The 21,874-nt window shown below is 40.6% G+C and overlaps 1 protein-coding gene across 2 annotated transcripts in view; it reads right to left on the minus strand.

Moving 5' to 3' along the window:
• Positions 1–8,495: 8,495 nt before the first annotated feature.
• skia (v-ski avian sarcoma viral oncogene homolog a) overlaps positions 8,496–21,874 on the minus strand; it is a 271,182-nt gene continuing 257,803 nt past the window's right edge. For both annotated transcript variants that reach the window (XM_034171894.1, XM_034171893.1), the window contains exons 6-7: positions 19,049–19,279; positions 8,496–10,048 (exon numbers count right to left, since the gene is read on the minus strand). In XM_034171894.1, the coding sequence (XP_034027785.1) occupies positions 9,860–10,048; positions 19,049–19,279 (420 nt within the window). In that variant the 3' untranslated portion in view covers positions 8,496–9,859. The remainder of the gene's footprint in view (positions 10,049–19,048; positions 19,280–21,874) is intronic.

Genomic DNA, 21,874 nt, shown 5'->3' on the forward strand with positions numbered 1-21,874 from the left:
TAACAGACTCAGACATTAGATAATGTTGATTAAAACAGCGTGATTATTGCACAGGTGTGCTGTGGACTGGTCACAACAAAATGTGATTCTAAAATGTGCACTTTTATCACAGCACAATGTCACAGGTTTTGAGAGCTTTTGACAGCTGGGATGTCCAGCAGATCTGTTGCTCGTGAGCTGATTGTTCATAAACTACCTGCAATATCATTTCATAGAACTTGACAGCACATCCAACCAGCTTACAACTGCCGAGTACATGTACGTAACACCGTCAACCTGAAAGACCACGAAATCATTTTGGATGAGTGTTCTCATCGCTAAGTGATTTAGTAAACAAAAATTATATCAATCTTCTCCAATCCATCTATTAACGTTCCAAGGTACCAAAATCGGCATAACTCGATTTGTACCAATAGAAAAGGGGGTTAAACAAGGTGACATGTTATGAGCGATTCTCTGCTGTGTTGCCGTGTCTGCAGTCATCTTCAAAACTGAGGAGGAATGCATAGACAGTGGTTTTGTTGTTAAGGGACAATTAATTTCAAACCTGATGATACGCTGATGACATAGCTGTTGCAAATTTGCAGCATTGCAAATCTACAGTCATTTTTAGACCGGCTTTGCATAAATGCAAAGGAAATTGGCCTGAGTATAAATCTAATAAAAACAGTAGTAATGGCAACAGATGTAAATTAACCGAACGTAGATATCAGAATAAATACCAACAAAATTGCCGAAGTCATGAGTTTGTCTACCTGGGACACAAATTTTCTTCCATAAATGATGAAGATATACCTGTAAAAGACAGAATTGGTCTTGGATGGGCTGCTTTTAGTAAACATCAGTCATTATTGAAATCAACCAGAGTGCCGAGCCATACTAAAGTTAAAATCTACAATATATTTGTCCTCCCTGTTGTGCTATATGGTCTTGACTCTGTAACCTGGACTCAGGAGCTGATAAAAATGTTAGAAACTTTCCAAAATCACATTCTTCGCTTCATATTGGGGCATAGGCTTATTGATAGAGTACCTATGTACTCTAAGAAATGAAACTAAAGTACCTCCCATATTTAGCACAATTCAAGCAGAATTTAAAAACTTTTTGGCCACATTAAAAGATCAAAAACAGGACTTTTGTGAGTCTGCCTGGAAGGAATGATTGAAGGCAAAAGCAAGAGAGGAAGGCCAAAACAGAGATGGCAGGACAACATAAAAACCTGAACAGGTATCTCTGACTGGCAGTCACGAAACAACTTGTCCCATAATCGTCTGTTATGGAAGAGCATCAGTCATATTTATTCGCAATCTGCTAATAGCGGAAACAGCGCTACATGATGATCTCATCACAGATGAATCTGAGTCAGTTTGCTGGTGTCAGTGTTGTGAAGAGCTTGGGTCATGGTGGTGGGGTTATGGTACAGGTGGCCATGAGCTGTGGACAGTGAGCGCACCATCAAGCTTATTCCACACCATCACCTCATGCACACTCAGCGGACATGTTACCTACGGAGCATGTTTGGGATAACTTTGGATTGATGTGTACACCATGTTCCATCACCGCCGGAGGAGTGGACCAACATTCCACAGGCTGCACTCAATAACTTGATCAATTCCATATGAAGGAGAAGCGTGAGATCGATGGTGTTCACTGCAGATACTGATCACGTTTCAGGAGGGGTTTTTAGCAAAATCACATTTGGAAAAATGTGAACATAAGATAAATTTGTTGTGTTTTATAGTTTGATGTGTGGATGCAGATGTGCATCTCAAAGACGACAAACTAAAAGCATTTGAGATTTACTTATCCTTGGCAGAGGTAAGAATTCTTCTTTTCTGAGGTCATTAATTGTTCAATAACATTTTTATTTGTGTTTTTAAAAATTAAACCAAATGGATTGATAAAACTGTTTCTCTTGGTAAACAAGGCCACAGTGTTGAGGCAACATTAGTGCTGAAAAAGTTTCAGTTTTACTGTTTCAATTAAATGAAGGCAGGATTGTTTTTTTTGTTTTTTTAATTCACTGTGTAATTTATTCCTAAAATGATCCAGCACTTCATGAAGACAGAGTGAATTTGTTTATATTTGTGAGTTTGCAGCACTTCCTGAAAAATATGGCAGCATATGTGAATGTGCCCCATCACCAGCCCTCAGAACAGAAAATCATCAAAATGTACTAAATGCATTAAACATGACTTGTAATTGCCTGAAATGTGTAAAACAGTGTGAGGGGAGGAGGCAGAGTCAGTGCACTGCTGAGACTCCACAGAGCAAACTGCAGGCAGCCTTCCTGTGCTTGTGGAACGGGGTCACTCAGCCGCCCTCATGGGTTAACATGGCATTTGGCAGGTGGGGGATTCCTGAAATCTAGTGAAGTGGTGCAGTGGGGCAACAACACACACCTCAAAATAACGCTCATACTGATTTGTACAGTGAGCTGTGATGGACTTGTTTTCTTTGTAGACAGTCTCTGTGATCAGCTGACAAAGAAAAATCTACAGTAGATAATGAAACATATTTACTCTATTAAATGACCCAGGGAGTGCAATTTTTGTGAACGATTGATTGCATGCGCATGCATGCTGTACACCAGCTGTGTCCAACCCTGTTCCTGTAGGGCCCCTGCCCTGCAAGTTTTCCATGTCTACCTAATTAAGTCACACCTGATTTTATAGAAGTGGTGTCTTCCAGCTCTTGATTGGCTGAGCACACCTGATAGTTAACTGCTTGGGAGTGGAACTAGAAGAGTTAGACTTACGGTACGTACGGACGTGCATACTACATGCAAGGGAAGCAGCACAGACTCAAAGCAAATGTTGTTTTTCTGCATGCAATAGCTGCTACACAATTACATAAAATGGCTCCACGCAAATGTTATTACTTGGCAGCGTTCAAGCTAAAATTTGTGAAAGAAGCAGAAGAGAATGGGAAACACCCTGCCACTCTGATTTTCGTAGTCGATAGGAAATGCATCTGGGAGTAGTGTAGGAACAAGGATAAGCTTGCAACCCTGACCAAAACAGCAAAATAACTGCCTGGGGGGGGGGAGTGTTATCAAGACCCTGCAGAGGAGCTGATAAAATGGTTCCAGGAAAGGAGAACGGCAGGCCTTTGCATGACAGGGAAGGGTCTGAAATACAAGGCACTGCAGCTGCATAAGCACCATGGAAACCAGACCAGACTTGATGAGATTCCATGGCAATGAGGTAGGACTATTTCATTTTCATTTTACTCTGTTCTCATAGAAATTCACAATTTCACTACATGCAATGTGCTGAAAAAAAGTCAAGGGGACTTATTAGATAGGGAGCCTTTAATGGTGTAAATACGGTATGTGCTAGTTTAAATTGAGTGGACTAATTAGCTTCCGCTAAATTTAGTTCTGCTAACTTTCAGTTCACTAACATTGTTTTTTACTGGTATAGTGAGTAAAGATTAACAGTCAAAAACATTTGTAAACCCTAAAATCATACTTGTTATTTCCTTTCTGTTGTGTGTTTTGCAAGTCAGACCACTGTGAGCTCAGCCCTCCCCCACCAGAAGGGGGCAGGCTTGCTTCTGCTGTTGCTACAAAGGAGCATGAGAGAGGTATGGCACATAGACAATGTGCTGAGACATATTTTTAGAACAGTGCCAGAGCAAGCACTGGTCACCTCCTTGAGGGAAGACAGCTGACAGGACACCGTGAGCAGGTTAAGAAAAGATGTCAGGTGTTGGAACGGGTAGTGGAGGTTGTGAAAATCATGGAAGAGCGACTTAAACTACAGGCAGGAGCACAGTGAAGCTGCATGCACCTTGAACAATGACACAATGTGCACATATATCCTTTGGTATGTTGTGCACCTTCACATATCATATAAATAATCATGATGGGCCACCATGGCCAGGGCCATATTTTGGTCCTAGTCCAGCCCTGGCTATGCTCCAGCACCCCTGTGACCTTTAACTTAAGCTGAGGGCACACAACAAGATTTTTTGCTCACAGTTCAGTTGGGCACAGCCTGCCCTCGTCAGCGGGGCTAGCTGGCACAGAAATTTGTTAATGTGTTAAGAGTTAAAGACCTAAATTGGCAAGCGTGTGAGTGGAACAGACCCGACCCAACCTCAGTCATAGTCAGTCAAACATGTTTGAATTTTTTAAGCCGACTGGACAGAATCAGTGTGATGCTGATTACCGCCCAAAATGTTGCCAACAACCAATGAAGAGTAGCTGTGACACAGGAAATATCATCAGATGATGAAGACAATAGAAAGCAGTCAGTGGGCATATCAAAACAAAGATGGTGAACAGTGAAGGAGGGAGAGGGCCGATGAAGCGAAACTGGACTACACTAATGGAAGAAAGATTGACAGAGTTGTGGCACAACTGTTGCTCTGACAAGAGCTTGCTTCAGTTGGTTTGACAAATCATGTCATCTGTGATCCCTCATCAGGTGCAGTCATTAAATGTGTGACCCCGAGTCTTTAAGTTGTCATAAAAAATCTGCTGAAACCAGCTGGTTAGTGTGTACTCTAAGGCTTTTCAAAATTGGTACCAACTGTGAAAGTTGAGTGTATCCCCAGCTTTAGAAAATGAATGAATGAAATATTTGTGTACTGGGTCAATAAGGATTAAAAATGAAAGAGGCATGTTCAATATTTTTAGGTTAATTTATGTGTTGTGCAAACTACAGCATCAAAACAACAAAGGAAACATAATGTGGACAAACGACTTTATTTCTGGTAATGCATCTATACACTGTACATTCAGTCACTGTAGTATAAGCATAACTATTTTCAAACATAATCTCATAAACTCCTATACTTTACAATCTAGTCTGTGTCAAGAGAGAAGAAAAGTGTGGGGGGGGGGGGGGGGTGTGTGTGTGAAAAAGTCATGAATAGATGTGGAAAATGAGATATAGGTGGATAACACCAAGTGTTTTAATAATGTATATGTGGCATTAATAAATGGGAAAGCTTACATTTTCCTCTTACATAAAAATATTTCTAGAATTGTAAAGTTTATATTGTATATTAGCAGCAGTATAGGGCCAAGAAGATACACAAAGATGAGAGGAAATGATGTGGAAGGAGGTGGAGTCCTATAGGTGGCCATTTATTGGATCATGAGAATATTGTATGTGAAGTTGTTCAATATCAAGAGTTGACAGATGTGGATTAACATGTTCATGAAGGGAATAGTCTCTGACCCACTGGAATAACAGTTTCTGAAACATCTGCAAATAAAACAAATAAAAAAAATTGTAAGAAAAGGTTTCTTTTTGAAAAAAGAAATACCATGTACATTTATTATACAATACTGTAAATGAAAACAATATTTACATTTCTAAATTCATATTCAAATCTTCACACTGGTTAGTATTTGCCTGTTAATATGAACTGTTATTGCTGTTTTATGTCTACTATTTAACAAAATGGTTCCTCTGTAGAAAATAAGTTCTTAAAACTTTTTTCTTTTGTGTGGGCGAGCTGAGAGCCAAATGTTGTTACTTCCCCTCTTGTAGAAAAGATCAGTAAACATAAGAGGCTAGCAACTCTTTAGAGTGAAAAACAACTACAAAATGCACCAATTTTGGGTCTGTAAAAGTCACCAATGTAGAACAACATTGGTAATATTGATAAGAAACAGGCGTTAAGCATAATGCCCGGTGAATTACCTCAACACGTCCGCCTCCAGACAAGTCAACAACTCAGAATTAAACACTTTAAACCTTATATACAACCCAAAGAATCAATTCCTTCAAACAAGTGGCATCTCAAGAGTTTCTATAAAAACCGTTTGAACATGCATATTGTTGCTTTGAAATGAACACAAAAGCACTCATTCAGTAAAAAGCCTGAAGCATCTAAGAATTTGTTCAGTGATTCTCTGCTTTGAAAAAGAAAGAACTGCCTGTAAACCGGCTGATTTCAACAATACAAACAAAAATAAAGAGCTGCTGAGCGAGAAGCGTTTAATTTGAAACCTAACAGGAATCCTCGCTCCGACAGCTACATCATCAGCGTTCGGCCCTGGAAACCTTGCGCCAACTTTCAGGCACTTGAGGTTTTCCAGCATTATATAAATTTGAGGGGGTGGGGCAGGGTGATGTGATTTTTTTTTTTTTAATAACATTTGTTACTTTTAATTTCTGTTTTCAGTTTCTAAACAAAACTTACTTTCTCCTGCATAACACAATAAAAGCCTAACATGTAGAGTATCAACGCCCGATAACTGATTATATGTATGGCAATCTGTCTCAAATTTCAAGCATAAAGAAAATCAGTTTTTGTGTGATAAATGTGAACAAAACAGACAAGCGATAAAATATCTCCACATTGAAAACGTCAACAATCAAATGAAAAGTAACATCAACAAAGTGTACACTCTGATTGCATTGTACCCTCTGTGGAATCTCAGGAAGGAAAACAGGCTTTTCTTTTTTGTTGAAAAATGTTTTTCATAGTCACAGTGAAATGAATGTTCATTCTGGAAATATTCTATTTACTGTAGTACTGAAATTACTTTTTTAAAAACAAGTATATTTTAAGGCTGTGTCTTAAAATGTTTGATTGCCTTTGACAGCAGTGTATTTGAATCTAATACAGCATTACTTGGGGTGACTGGTGCACCACATTTGGGTTCAGTCTGAGGTCTGTGATTGGTCAGATGACGTCATGTGTGATTGTGAAAAGTGATTCTCCTACATATACAGTAAAACTTGCATATAATGGTTTCAGCTGGAATTTTGTCTGTTCTAATCAAAATCCTTTACAGTGGTCCCTCGCTATATCGCGGTTCACCTTTTGCGGCCTCGCAGTTTCGCAGATTTTTTTATTGCAATTTTGCATGCTTCTTCTTCTTTTTTTTTTTTTAACAGCGCATTGTGTTCTGCGTCCTTATCAGGCGGGCCGGTCATGACACCGGTCGGCATCACCGCGATTGCTCTCACTGCCTCTGATGCGCTTATTGAGTCTGTGGGCTTGGTAAACGCCACAGCGGGTCACTCACACCGCCCCCCTGTCTGCTGTGCGGAGCTGCAGACAACTCTGGCAACAGGTCCAGAGACTACGGTCGCTGTTTTGATGCAGAGCGCTCTGGCAGCACGCAAGGATAGACTTCTTGCGGAAAAATCCGCTCCGTGGCCATGACTTGGATTCTTTGCGGGTCCTGCATCCGTACCCCCAGAGGCAGTGAGCAAAGGGAGAGCACGCGCATTGTGTTCTGCGTGTGTCTGTTTATAATCTTCTCACCCAGAAGAAAAAGTGAGTGTTTACACAGGAAAGAAAAGTAAGAAAATGTTAATGCCTGTTTGAGAAAAGTGTATAAAGTGTGTAGTGAGGGGTTTTACAGCCTTAAAACATCTATAATAATTGTAAAAACTAACGGTGACTACTTTGCGGATTTCGCCTATTGCGGGTTATTTTTAGAACGTAACTCCCGCGATAAACGAGGGACCATTGTTAACAGATTAGTTACAGTCAGGAGGAGCCAAACATCTACGGGAAATCCTGAATTGAGCCCTGCCTCATTTAATGACTGGGTCAAAACTTGGTCTGAAAAAAATAAACGCCTGCCTTACCATGCAATGACACCGACGTGCGTGTTACCCTTTAAAGTTCAATTTGCCGCAGGAACAGTGGGTTTTTCTGGATTCATCTGTCCTGCGAACTCCACTTCTTTATACAATCATCAACCTCCAAACCAATGTTACACTACGTGGAATTTCTCTCCATGAATGGCGGGTCATTTGAGCGTCTTTTTCTGACTCCGTGTTGTAAAGTTGGTCATATTTGCAGACTTTTCTGCCAAATGTATTTGATCTATGATCAAAATGTAAGCAGCGTGCGCACTGCAAAAATTTTTAAAGCTCTTTGGTTCGCCACACCCAGGTATATGTGTGATACTTAATACCATATTGCAGTGCAGGCAGCAAGCAGCATTTTGTTGCACTTTCCTGGAATCAGCGAGTGTCGGTGCTGAACTTCATTTCATACCTCTCTTACTGGACACGTCTGGTACATGCGAGGGGTTCTTAATGGAAATGCATTGCGATCAGGCGGGGTATTTTGTCCAATGTGAGCGAAAATCCCTTATACGGTGTTTATGACATGGAAAACCATACAAAAGCATTGGGACTTTTGCTTTTGTCCGGTGAGTGTGAATATCGGTTTAGGCGAGTTTTACTTTTCTATAAATGCATGCCTCTCCTCACTTAAGACTCAGCTGAAGTGTATTATGTGCTCTGTGAGGTAACATCAGGGAGCTTCCCTGTGCATGATCCAGTGTGCACGTGCCTCAATGCTGATGACCCCAGCAGTTGGAAAAAGCCAAAGGGGTGCCCTGGTATCACCTGGCTGCAATAAACAGATGGCTGTTTGTGGGATGTTGGGATGGACCGGTTGTCTGTCTGAATGGTTGCACATCAGGACCCGGGGTGGTTCTGAGATGCATTGGAAGGGGCTACATGCGGTACTGCCTGAACCACAGGGGTGAGCTGAAATATTACTACTTTTGGTCCCACTGCACTGGAAGGTGTATTCGAGACTCATAAAATCCTGTCTTTGGACTGACTCGGGGGAAAATTCCAGTGACTTCAGGGAAAGATTTGCTGCCTGCAGGGAAAGACCACAAGCTGGGATTCTTTCAGGGACGTAGGTCCTAGAAGCCAAATATTAACATGGGCAGTGTCTGGAAATTACGTTAGCAATCCCCACTCAACATCTTGCTCCACTAGGATGACTTTAAACACATTTTTTCCATTTCACTGTGACTTTAAGAACGTTTTGTCATTCAGAGTTGACTGATTGTTTGCTTCAGGTAGCACACGGCCGTGTTAATGTAGATTACAGCAAAAACAGAATGTGGCGTTAAAACATTTGCAGATGTCTTCGGCAAGATTTTTTTTTCAGTTTATTTACAGTACAATGCATTAAAAAAAAAACAAGAGTATTTGAGATACATATAATCAACAAAATAAAATTCTTACTGGATTTATACCAAAGCAGGCATGAATAAGATGTTTTCAGGATAAAATTTAATAAAAAGTGGGAATATAATTCAGTATTTTCTTATGCCAAAGTGCAATTTATTACTGAAAAGGTTTTTTTTTTTTTTAAGAACAACATATATTTATATTTACATATTTTAATTTATCTAAAATGAACATTTTTGTGGTTCTTGCTGAAGATGTCACATTCTGCCCCCAAATCAATGAATGCAACACGTCTTCGCTCAATTCCCAATCTGAGGTTTATTCCACAGATTTTGAAAGGAACCAAAACAACTGAATGTCCATGTCATTGGCCCACTGGGGGAGCACTGCAACAGAAAAAAGGAAAAAAGATTGATGTTTGAACTTGATCTTCTCAGTGGACTGTTGATGGCTTCAAAAAATTCCTACAAATCCACAGTGACACTGTGTGAAGGTCCTTTGTGAGGCGTTTTGTTAATGTCTTCTTTTCTTAATGTGTTCAAACACCAACAGGAGAGCTTTTTAAATACATATCACGATGTAGTCTCTTAAATAGCTTATAAAGTCTTCAGAATCTTCCGTCCTTATCCAGTAACACATTTGGGACTTTTAGAAAGAAGTGGAATCAAATCTGATCATCTTTTAGATCTGACATCTCACCCTTTTAAACACTGTTTACAGCCCTGCAGTGCAGTTTTCAGCTCCGGAGTCAGTAACATGTATTTCTGTGACGTGCAAAAAAAAAAAAAAAAAAATTAGAGAGGATGGGTCAAGTCCCCTGCAGATTCTTTTCTGTATGATGACCATACCACATAGCCCACATACATCGAAAACCTTGATGTGTTGAGCGAAGCTGAGCTGAGGATTGTGTGATGGTGAAGGAGGGGCGTTTGCCTGTGGACTTAGTTCTTAGCTGTCATGTCCTTGGGTGCTGCATCTTTGTCACTCTTGGTTTTAGGCCAAAGCTGCTGCTGCAGCTCCTTCACCACCGTCTCCAGGTGCTCCCTGGCCTCCCGTTCCTGCAGCAGGTCGGCACGGAGCTGCTCACGGTCCGCATCCGCATGTTGCAGCTTCATCTGGAGATCCTCAATCTGGAAAACACATGGCAGGAAACAGCTGAAATTACACACAAAAGTCACCCCAGTTCAGGACTCAGTCTGTAGAGCAAGTTATTCAAAACGAAACACACGAAGAAAATTATTCAATGCTGAAAATAGTCACAGAAATCAACTTTTTTTTTCTAACTGTATTATTCTGGAAAATCATTTAAACATTTTCATATAGTATATTTGAGATAATGCACAGCTGTCTTTTGCATCAGTGGTTGCATACGGCTTTGTGGTGGAGTGGAACAGAGAAGGATCTTCTTTAAGGGGAAAAAAGGATGTTAAACAGTCTGGCAGAAGACACACAGGAGGCTCATGCTGAAATATGATGGGCTTTCTTCTGTAATGTACCATATTTACAGTACTGTGCAGAGGTATGGGGTAATACTTATAAAGGTACAACACAATCACTATCAGTAATGCAGAAAAGAGCTATAAGAATTATTCATAATACTGGATATAGAGATCATACAAATCCACTATTTTTACAATCCAAAATCTTAAAATTCACAGACTTGGTTCATTTTCAAACAGTACAAATCGTGTATAAAGCAATAAACAATTTACTTCGAGCAAATATTAAAACTATGTTTTTTAACAGATCAGGGGATTGCAGTCTGAGGGGGAAATTTAATTTAAAGCATCAGTGGGCATGAACAACATTAAAAGGTTTCTGTATGTTTCTGTATTTCTGGCTGTGGGGTGAGGATGTGGAACAGATTGGGAGTGGGGCTCATGCAATGTCCAAGCATGAACCAGTTCAAACAGCGGTACAAAAATATGTTTTTTTCTAGGTATAGGGAGGAGGAAGGGTAATGAGGGTTAGGGTGTTTTTGTTTTTTGCTTCGGCTTGTAAATATATATATATATATATATATATATATATATATATATATATATATATATATATATATACATATATATATATATATATATATATATATATATATATATATATATATATATATATATATATATATATATATATATATATATATATATATATATATATATATATATATATATATACATATATATATATATATATATATATTGATATATATATATATATATATATATATATATATATATTGATATATATATATATATATATATATATATATATATATTGATATATATTGATATATATATATATATATATATATATATATATATATATATATATATATATAGATATATTGATATATATATATATATATTGATATCGGTTTAGGTGTGTAGGAATCTATGTGTATATGTGGCAAAGGGTATTACTGGTTGTGGGGAAGAAGGGGTAGGGATAAATAAGCTGATGCTTCACCCTACCCCTTTTCGGACATGTTGGGTACACAGTAGGAAATTTTTTGTTGTTGTCTTCACTGACCTATCTTGTATTTGTTGTTGTATCAAATGTTCGAAATAAACAGTTTTCATTCATTCATTCATTCAATGTTCCTTTTCCTGTTGATGCATAGATCAGAAATGTGCAAACTGTTTAACCATGAATGTCTCATTCTGATCAAATCCTGCAGAATCTGCCAATAAAGGTGTTCCTCTTATTGCTCAGTTTGGGATAAATTAAGCCTCAATTACTAAAAAAAATGTGTGTTTCTTCTTGCTTTGTTTCAAATGCACACTGTCAGTGGAGTGAGCAGCCACTCAGTCTACTGCTGCCGAGTTTTGCACAGTGCACCTATTTTTAAAAAAGTATACAGTGGTCCCTCGCTATAATGCGGTTCACCTTTCGCGGCCTCGCAATTTCGCAGATTTTTTTAGTCCAGTTTTGCATGCTTTTTTTTTCTTTTCTTTTTTACAGCGCATTGTGTTCTGCGTCCTCATCAAGCAGGCCGGTCGCGGCAGGGGTTGGCATCACCGCGAAGGGAGAGCACGCACATTGTGTTCTTCGTGTGCCTGTTTATAAGAATCTTCTCGCTCAGAAGAAAAAAGAGCGCCAACAACTACCCATAACTGTGTTCTTCACTCGGAAGAAGACACCTGCACCAAGGTGTCACTCAGTGGAAAAAAACGCGACACCGGCGCGGCGCCACGACGAAGAGGCACGGTCAGAGGAACTGTGAAATACTGGTGAGTCACTATTAATAATTTCGTATGTGTCCAACCTCGTAGGTTGATCGTTAAAATTAAATTTGTTAGTTCTAAAAGCCATCATAATTATTTGAACCTTGAGGTTTGAACTTTGAGTGTTTACACAGGAGAGAAAAGTGAGAAAATGTTAATGCCTGTTTGAGAAAAGTGTATATAGTGTGTAGTGAGGGGTTTTACAGCCTTAAAACATCTATAATAATTGTAAAAAATAACGCTGACTACTTTGCGGATTTCGCCTATCGCGGGTTATGTTTAGAACGCAACTCTCACGATAAACGAGGGACCACTGTATTAACACTCTGCTTCACTTTAAATACACAATAAGTGTACTTTAGTTACAAAGTGTGCATGAGTTAAGGTGCACTGACACAAGCACAACTGTGACTCACACAATAGCATGAACATCGTCGTTACAATCCCACCCACTGTGTTCACAGCTGGATGCCGTTCTTTGTTCTACCGGCTGCCACGCGCTCTGCGCTGAACGCTGCGTATATAAAATAATTATTTTGTGGCGGATTAATCTTTTTTTTTTTTTTTTTTTGCAAATTGCCCATTGAAAACGGCTCTAATCGCATCCTGAATCACAGAGGAGGCTGCAGCTGGAGCCGTTCGCGTGCTCCCTAACTACCTGCAGAAAGCATTTTGAGTTTTCTAAAGGTAATTATTTGTCATGTTTACATTGTCATGGCTTGAAAAAGCAGTTGTGTGTTCTTTCCTTCTTGTGTGCAGCTGTTAAAGTATGTTTATAACAGATTTAACTTCTTGTTATAATCCTTCAGACGAGCTGCGCTCTGATGCGATCCGCTGACAGCACCACTCGCTCTGTTCACTTCTTCTTTACTCCACTTGACGAGCTGCATGTAATGTTGGAGATTAGATCATGCCACATAGCACGACATTTGTGCGTGAAAGATTTTTTCGAACATTTCAAAATTATCTGTGTGCAATAGCACGCACCAGCGCCCCTCTTGCGTCCTGTCTGCACCCATTAAAGACAAGTTTACTGTCCAGAACGACACAGTTCGTGCTAGTGCATAAGACATGCTTGTGTCAGTGCACCTAAACACTGTTTCATAGCATGTAGTCAATGACCCGTTTTACTGTCATAATACTTCCTGTTGCTCACACAGACTGTGCGGCCTGTAGCGAGAGGGGTGAGTAGTCACAGTGCCCCGCCCCCAATCCTTAAAGCCCCTTTCACACCAGCTCAAATGTAGAGTTGCGCATTGTGGCGTACCGTTCACATCGAGTTATGCAGCTCTACGCAGCTCAGTGCCGAGTTTTTGGTCCACAACACAGCAGTAGGTGGAAGAAATTAAACATGTTTAATTTTTTCTGCATAGAACACTGGACAAGTAAAGCATGCCGTTTTAAGCAAGTCTGCACTTCTGCATTTAAGTCTGCACAATACTGAGCTATACTGCATGCAAATCTACACAGCTGTACACTGTAGAAACTGAGGCGGTGGCTCCGAACATTGCGTAGTAGAAACAGAAGCCAGTTTGTGAGCGCTGATGCGGAGGGAGAGGCTTTGCAGGAGCGCGCTCACCCTTGTTGCCGTGGCGCTGCTGAGTGCCGACACAACGTACTAATATTTCGTGTCATCTGTGATCTCTCAGAGCGAACTGCACCTCAGTTTGTGCAAACCAGGTGGCAAATACAGAAGCGTGACTTTGAGCATCAAGTGTGGGAAAAGTTTCAGCTCGTTGCCATTGAACTGATGGCCGACACAACATACTAATATTTTGTGTCGTCTGTGGTGATCGCTCTCTCTGTCTCTCTCTCTCATGGTCAAACAAGAAGACTAATGTTGAAGTATGTGCGTTTAAATGGCGATATTTTCCTTTTTTTTCTATTTTTGGGGGAGAGCACACAACAGACTGATGTTACAAGCAGTGACAAATCAGCACTGTTTTCCAAGCGCAGCAATGTGTTCTGCACAGCCGGCAAGAGTGAACTGAAAAAGAGTTGTGTTGTTTTTAAATAGCAGCAAGGGCTACATGCGAAAGCAAACATACACAGCTGCAAGCAAATCTACGAACGCAATGACATGTGATACGCAGGAAAAATGATGAGTACGCATGCATTTCAGGTGCAGCCAGTCTGCTTTGTGTAAGCCGGATCCCGTCAGATCTCAGATGCTAATCACTGCAGGATCTGTTAGTACTTGGATGGGAGACCTCTTTGGTAAAACTGGAGTTGCGTCAGGAAGGGCATCCAGCGTAAAACTTGTGCCAGATACCAATGCAGATCTGGCTGTATCCGCTGTGGTGACCCCGAACAAAACTGGGAGCAGCTGGATGGACAACAACAACGCACGCATTTCAGGTGTACTCTAAACGCAACAGAATGTGTAACAAGGGTGAGCACATCTGCGCCAGTGTGAAAGGGGCTTAATGGTGTACTTTTAAAAACAGCTGTTTAAGAATAAATTAATGTGGTTCGAACCATGCTAACTTTGAAAACAAGTTTGGTTTTGACTGATTCAATATCATAATTTTAAAAATAATGTAACTGTGATGGACACAGCGTCTCTCTCTGCTCTGACTTAAAGGAAGAAAAACTCCATTCAAATGTTTCATTAAAATAATCCATAGTGTCAGTGTTCAGAGATGCTGAACCATTCAGAAGTTTATTTTACAATTTAAAGGCTCCCATTTCCAAAACGTTCGGGGAGTGAGCGGGGGGGGGGGGGGGGGGGGGGGGGGGGGGGGGGGAGCTCATTCAGCTCGTGTTCAAACAAGACAATTAGTGGTTATATTGTTTTTGTTGTTGGTGGTGAGTTTTTTTTTAAGTAATGTAATCCCACTCAAATATGTTGTAAAACAAAACTGGTCATGACAGAAAAACTTTTCCTGCTTCACTGGAGGAAAGAAGAAGAGAGCAAATGCTATATGCCCATCAACTATTAATGTCTTTTTAACCTTTTCAACGTTGTTGATTTTATTGACTTAAACTTTGACAGAAGCATTTATAAAGAACTTTGGTATTATAAATGTCATTTTTGTGTATTAATTTTGATTTCAATTAATCTAAAACCACTCAAAATTGGTTAAAATAAGGGCTTGCCAATAACATTTTAGAGGTATAAAACCCTATACTTTCAGGGGGCACTGCCCCCTTGACCCCCATCGGGGGCCCCTGCACCCCTGGCCGTGAGCTGCGATCATGTAATTTACCCGCCACTAAAATGGTTCTAGCTAGAACCCTGACCACAGCATGTTTAAAATCAGCTGGAACAGACCCTGAACTAAGACGAGAGTTGATGAAAGTTAGGAGCCCCACACCAACAGCATTACAAACCTCTTTTTGGGACCTTAAAGCCCGGTCACATGGCAAACAGCGATAGCTGAACGAAGGAAAAAAAGACACAGTCACAAATCGTCAAGAAAAAGTGGACAAATGAGCCTGGACTTCTCCCATCACCGAAAAGCCTGCGAGTCCAGAGTGCACCAAAGAACAAAACAAAACCGAAACTAACAACAACAACAAAAAAACAAAGTGAACAACGACCTTGACACTTTAAATAAAATCAAAAGAAAACATTCATGATGACGTGATTTGACAGTGGGTATCAGACCGAACGCCAGCCTGTGATCATTGCTGCAGCCAATGTGCGCTCTCCACAGCACCTGCAGATGCGAACTGGTTGTCTTGACAACAGGTTTGTCTTCACAAAAACGTGCGCAGCCACAGACGGCATGTGAACGTGCACACAGCTGTTTGTGGAGCACAGCCGTTTGTGTGTGTGCGCACAGCCTCTCCAGCCACAGACGGCTGGAATGTGCTTAAATAGTTAAAGTAGTTGATCAAACATTCTTGCCGCTATTGTTTTAGTTATTGATCAAAGTTTCTGATCCGTTCAGATATCATCAATGTTCGTACAAGACGTCTGACTTGGGACGATGTTGGACAACAACCAAACGGACCGCTGACGGTACGGCAACTACAGAAATGATGAGGAACATCATCGGAAAGCAAAACGGTATATGGACAAATTGAGGTTGTCGTCAGGATTCGTTCACATTTTTCAACAGTTTGAAAATTCTGACGAAGTGCCAGCTGCAGAAACGAAGCTGGATGATGGTTAAGCGATGTCTCTGAAAGTCAATGTAAGTCCAGATTTCTTGTTTCGTTTTGGCTTCGGTGTCCTTTGTTAGTGTCGTGTGACCGGGGCTTTAGCTGGAACAACATCTAAAGGACAACTTGTAGTTTCAAGTGTTTCACTACTTCACTAAGGGATGAAAGAGAAATGGGCTCAAACTGCTCGAGCACAGCAGAATTTGCACGAGTAACAGTCAGTTCCACATTACATGTATGATCAGCATTCTGCCTGACTGATGACACTTTGTCAATGAAAAACTGAAGAAACTGCTCACAGGTCGTGGTTGTAGCATCAAAACAGAGGTACACAGGTTTACAACTGAGCTCATAGTCTGAAACAACAATCTGGGACGATGACAAATTCTGGAAATAATACGAGACAGACACTGAGATTGAGTCTCCAACACAGCCTCCTGGGAGTCAGTTACTGTCCCTCAGAATACCCAGACACCTGTAGTTTGTCCTTTTCCCGCCTTCTTTCTGCCTGTCTGCAGTGTTTCCTGAGGGCACGGGTCCTGGCATTTAACCACTTGATTTTTTTTTTGTTTGTTTGTTTTTCTCAGTATGAGCTTTTTTTTTTTTTTTTACAACTTGAACTTCATTATTCAAGATTTCATCGCTCATTAGTAAACGAGCTCAAATTCCCTTGCATTCAGAGCGATGAATTTCCAGTCATCTTGATTAAAAATAAAATTAGTCACTTCAGAGAATTTATCCTAAATGATGATCATGTGGAATGTTGTTTGTTTGAGGTTAATGGCTTTGAAAGGCCTGAAAACTGAACTCAAACTATTTTCCACCTCGAGTCTTCTTCTCGACTCGTCTCTCAGTCAGAAACATGTCCTCCTGTCCTCCGCAGGGACGCAGCTCCCGCTTGCTTCTGTGTGTTTCCCATGATGCATCTTTTCCTGCTTCCTTTTTGGATGCTGACCTCACATATGTGCCCTTTAAGCCACTCCCACTTGTTTTGGTCCTTGACAGTAGGCAGGCTGTGGGTTTTCTCTTTTTTTTTCGCCTTCAGATGAACCACACAAATCTGAAAGTGTCATTACTCTCTGTTGACACGTCATGCCTTCTGCACAGACACTAGCACACGGCCTTGCTTAATTAATGCCTTGCTAAATGGAGTCATTTCCAAGTGTCCAGACATGATTCTCTCCTACTTTGTGTTTTACTCTGTCCACCCAAACTGGCAACAAGCTGAAAGCCACTAATGTTAACAGGCTTTTAAATCATTTTGTTTTTATAACAAATATTTAAAGCTGTCTCTGAAGACTGACTTTGGCTGTGTAATAACTGAAGATTAACTGAACAAGTGAGATTAATAATTTGTTTATTACATGGCTATTATATATACAAACGTACATTATCGCCCCAATATAAAAGAAGGTCTGGTTGTTAGCTGGTAACCTTTCAATCTGTGTGTTTTTTCTGATGCTGTTTAAATATTTATGGAGTATGTTCATATCCGACTTGATTTTTCTAATTGTATTTTTAGCTTTCTGCTTTGTAACAAATGTGTTCCGGACGATTGTCATGGAAACCGGAGTGATACGGGAAAATGTCAGACTGAAAATCAAACAATCAGAGTGCACGTAGCATCACAGCCATATCATAATCAGCATTATCATTATTAACGTGTGCTTAGGCAAGTTAACTGTTTTTGTTCAGTGAAAATTGACCTTTTTTTTTTTTTATCATCACTGCCGTTAGCAGAAATGCAAAGGTCACCACAGGTCAATCACTTCAGTGAAAGTGGACTTTTGATGCAGTGCTGATACCTGCAGCATGTTGATTACATCTGCATATAAAATAGAGTGATGGCAGCAACACAAAACATTTTGTTTGCATTAGTATGAAAACCCCCTCACTAACATCTAACACTCCTCGGTCCTTCTGTGGACGGCCGACAGCTCACCGTCTAAAAGGGAAAGCACAGGTGGATTTGGGGTGTTTTACTGCCTTGTCAGAGGGTGTGTACAGAAAGGTGTACTTTTTTAATGGAATCTCTTTTTCTTTTTTCTTCTTTTTTGTTAGCACGTCCTTATAATGTTTTCCTTTTTTATTTTGCGCTCTGATCACACCTTTTTTGTTCTGTTAAATTTTATATTTCTTTTTTTTTTTCTTCTCCAAACCTTTCAAGTCTGTGTGTGATTTAATCAGGTTTATACAACCCCTGGCAAAAATTATGGAATCACCGGCCTCGGAGGATGTTCATTCAGTTGTTTAATTTTGTAGAAAAAAGCAGATCACAGACATGACACAAAACTAAAGTCATTTCAAATGGCAACTTTCTGGCTTTAAGAAACACTAAAAGAAATCAGGAAAAAAAACTGTGGCAGTCAGTAACTGTTACTTGATGCAGGTGTTAGTTTTGGGGATGAAAATTTACAGGGTGATTCCATAATTTCTTCCTCAGAATTGAGTGAGTCCATATTTTTTCCCCTCTGCTTTGTCTAAAAAAGTAACTGTTACTGACTGCCACAATTTTTTTTCTTGATTTCTTATAGTGTTTCTTAAAGCCAGAAAGTTGCCATTTGAAATGACTTTAGTTTTGTGTCATGTCTGTGATCTGCTTTTTTTCTACAAAATTAAACAACTGAATGAACATCCTCCGAGGCCGGTGATTCCATAATTTTTGCCAGGGGTTGTATTTGCACTGAAAGGCTGCAACTTACCTTTCGTTGTACTGGTTACAATGACAATAAAGAATCTGTATCTGTATGTTCTATCAAGAAATCATTAAAGTAAAGCAACATGAGATTCGCTGACCTGTGCTGAGTATTTTGCACGAAGGCGTCCGGCCTCACAGCCTTTATCACAAACTCTCAGCTGCCTGGCTTGCTCCAGCTCTCGTTTCAGACAGATCCGCGACTCATTAGCTTCTTTCATCTTCTTCTCGCTCTCTGCCCGTAGACGTTCAATCTCCTTCCGCAGGTTGCGCTTGGCCTCGGTCGCCTCCCGCAGCTTCTCCTTTTTTGCCACGCGCAGGAACTCCAGCTCCTTGGAAGAAGACACAGGTAACAACACTGACATGAAAATGGTGCGACTTGTCAATAACAAGGATTTTATACATTGTGAAAAGTTTTAAAGTCATGTGTAGCTTTAGAAATGATTTAGAATGATTAGAATTATTTAGAAATGTAGCTTTAGAAATTCAACTGGTGCCTCTGTGACTTATGAATGGAAAACTAGAGAAAGCAGTGAAAACACTGTTTGCAGATCAAATTAGCTTTTGGGAGCTTAAGAATCCTAAGGTGTGTACTGTGATAGTGTTCTCTTTTTCTAGGTTTTTTTTTTATTCTTAAATGGACTGCATTTTTGTAGCATTAGATGGTCAAGCTCTCAAAGACTGACTGATGTCAGGGGGCTGCCATGCAAGGCCAACAGTTGCACACCAGGAGCCACTTGGGGATTAAGGACCCTTATTCAAGTGTCCTTAGTCACTGTTTGGTGTGATGGGGATGTGAACTGAGGATACTCTGGTCTCAGGCTCACTGCTTTCTGCTTTCACTGTAATATAAGTTCAAAGACAAGTCAAGTCAAAGTGTGTGAGCGGCTCGTTCTTGGGAGCCGTCACCCGCCTCCCTGAGCTGACTAACATCAGTATCAGTTCCGTTTCATTGCAGTTGGGTGCATTAATTTGCATTTGTATGTGTACAAACAGAGCATGCAAGCACAATGAACCTGCCTAGGTCTAGTGTACTCTATCAAAGCCAAAGAAGAACTTTGGTTACCACAGTTAAGTTTCCGGTGCCTCATGATATCGAAGCACTTAAAAAAATCTCCTTTAACAGTGGAATATCCGGATAAAATGCTGAAACCGACTTCTTCTGAAACTTCTCTGTTCTCTCACGACGTCCTGGATCAATAGAGCCTGAAATGTGGAGGTTTTCAGCTTGAAGCAGGCTGACGACGGCGCCTGAGAGCGCTGCGCGATGTCTCGCACTGTGGGAAGTCCTTAAAGTGACAGTATCACCTCAAAATCTCTCATCAGCCGTTAAAATTTTCACCGAAAACCAGCTTAATGTTTCGAACCATGTCCACTTCGATGTGTCTCACAGGTTTAGAAAAAATTTTGATCAAACAAAGCGCCAGTCTCTCAGCAACTTCTCAGACAAAGGAATTCCGACAAGGGGCTGGACGACTCCTCCCACAAGGAGTGCTCACAGGCAAATGACGTCACCGACAGGCGTGGAAAAACCCACGCATGCGCACGAGGGTTCAAGCATGTCTGATGTAAAAACATATGAATGAAATCCATATAGTTTTTGAAAAAATAAAAAGGACCTATACTTTACGGACAGACCTCGTATATACAAAATGGTTTATGCGTTTATGCTCCAGTCTGAGGAGCGGCCCCTCTCCCTCACCCCATTGATATGGTAAACAGAGCTTTACGCCAGAGGGAGAGAGCCACAGAGTAATCCAGTAACATTCAAATGCAAACTAGTGGATCAATCCTGATAGTTACACACTCTTTGTTTGAGCACGTGAGATTGCCATGCGAGGCTCTCCGTCTGCTTTCACTTTCGCTGTGCGTAATGGTGCAGGGCGCATTGGAGGAGTTAGGGGGTTATTCAAACGGGCCAGCTAGTAAGGTATCACTCCTGAAAATGATCTTTGGTTTCTCACGTGAGGTAAATCTGCCCTACGATTAGATTTTGGAAAACCATGTGACGGTGAACCAATTCCGATTGGACACTCACATTGCGCACGTCATCACACAGCTTCTATGGGGATACAAAGATGGCTGACGGTGGATCGAAAGTCTGCAGAGTTAACTTTTCAGCAAAAAAGAGTAAGTTTCTATCTCATATCATTAAAAAGTTATTTATAATTTAGTAAAGCTTGGTCCCAGCTGTCGTATACGACAGCGTCAGCCCCAGAGGGTTAAGCTTTCTTTTGAAAGCCTGTCCTCCAAGCTGGACAGTGACTTTAGTTATCGTTGTTCTTTAGATGGTTACGTGTTTGAATGTTCAAGTGTTGAATTTTGTTTTGTTTTGTTCCTAATAAAAAAAAGATAAATGTTCAAAAAGAGCCATGTTAATGTTTTCACTCACTACTGTTTCAGTGACTGTGGGTCTGCTTGTTCAGAGTGGCACAAGCTTTTTCTGAGTTTTACTCTTGAAAATCTGTCACTTTGGGTCTGAAAGTGCTGGCTCATGGTAGATGAGAGCCCAAAGGTGAGAACAAGACAAGATTTTCAAATTTAGTAGGCTGAATCAGTAACAAGCTGCTTTTTTTTAAGAGATGTGTTAAAGGAGACCATAGTGCCCATGTCAGTGTTTATAGTAAAAGGTGAGGCCAACACAGGTTTCCTTCTTCTGAAATGCTTACAGTCTAAAGAGAGTGTGTGTGTGTGTGTGTGTGCGCGTGTGCGTGTGCACATGCATGCTGTGGTAACACAGCCACAGCCTTCCATGGGAACTTAACAGTGGTGACAAACATGTCTGTCATCAACCTTCGTTAGTTGCATCAAGGTTGGAAACAGTCGCCATCACAGCCTGAACACGCCGTGTTTACTTAACAGCTCTGTCGAAGTTTTCAAGAACACAACTTGCGCCATAGGAGTCGCCCTCTCCAAAGCAGCCAGAC

This window comes from Thalassophryne amazonica, chromosome 6 (assembly GCF_902500255.1).
Source record: "Thalassophryne amazonica chromosome 6, fThaAma1.1, whole genome shotgun sequence".
NCBI lineage: Eukaryota > Metazoa > Chordata > Actinopteri > Batrachoidiformes > Batrachoididae > Thalassophryne > Thalassophryne amazonica.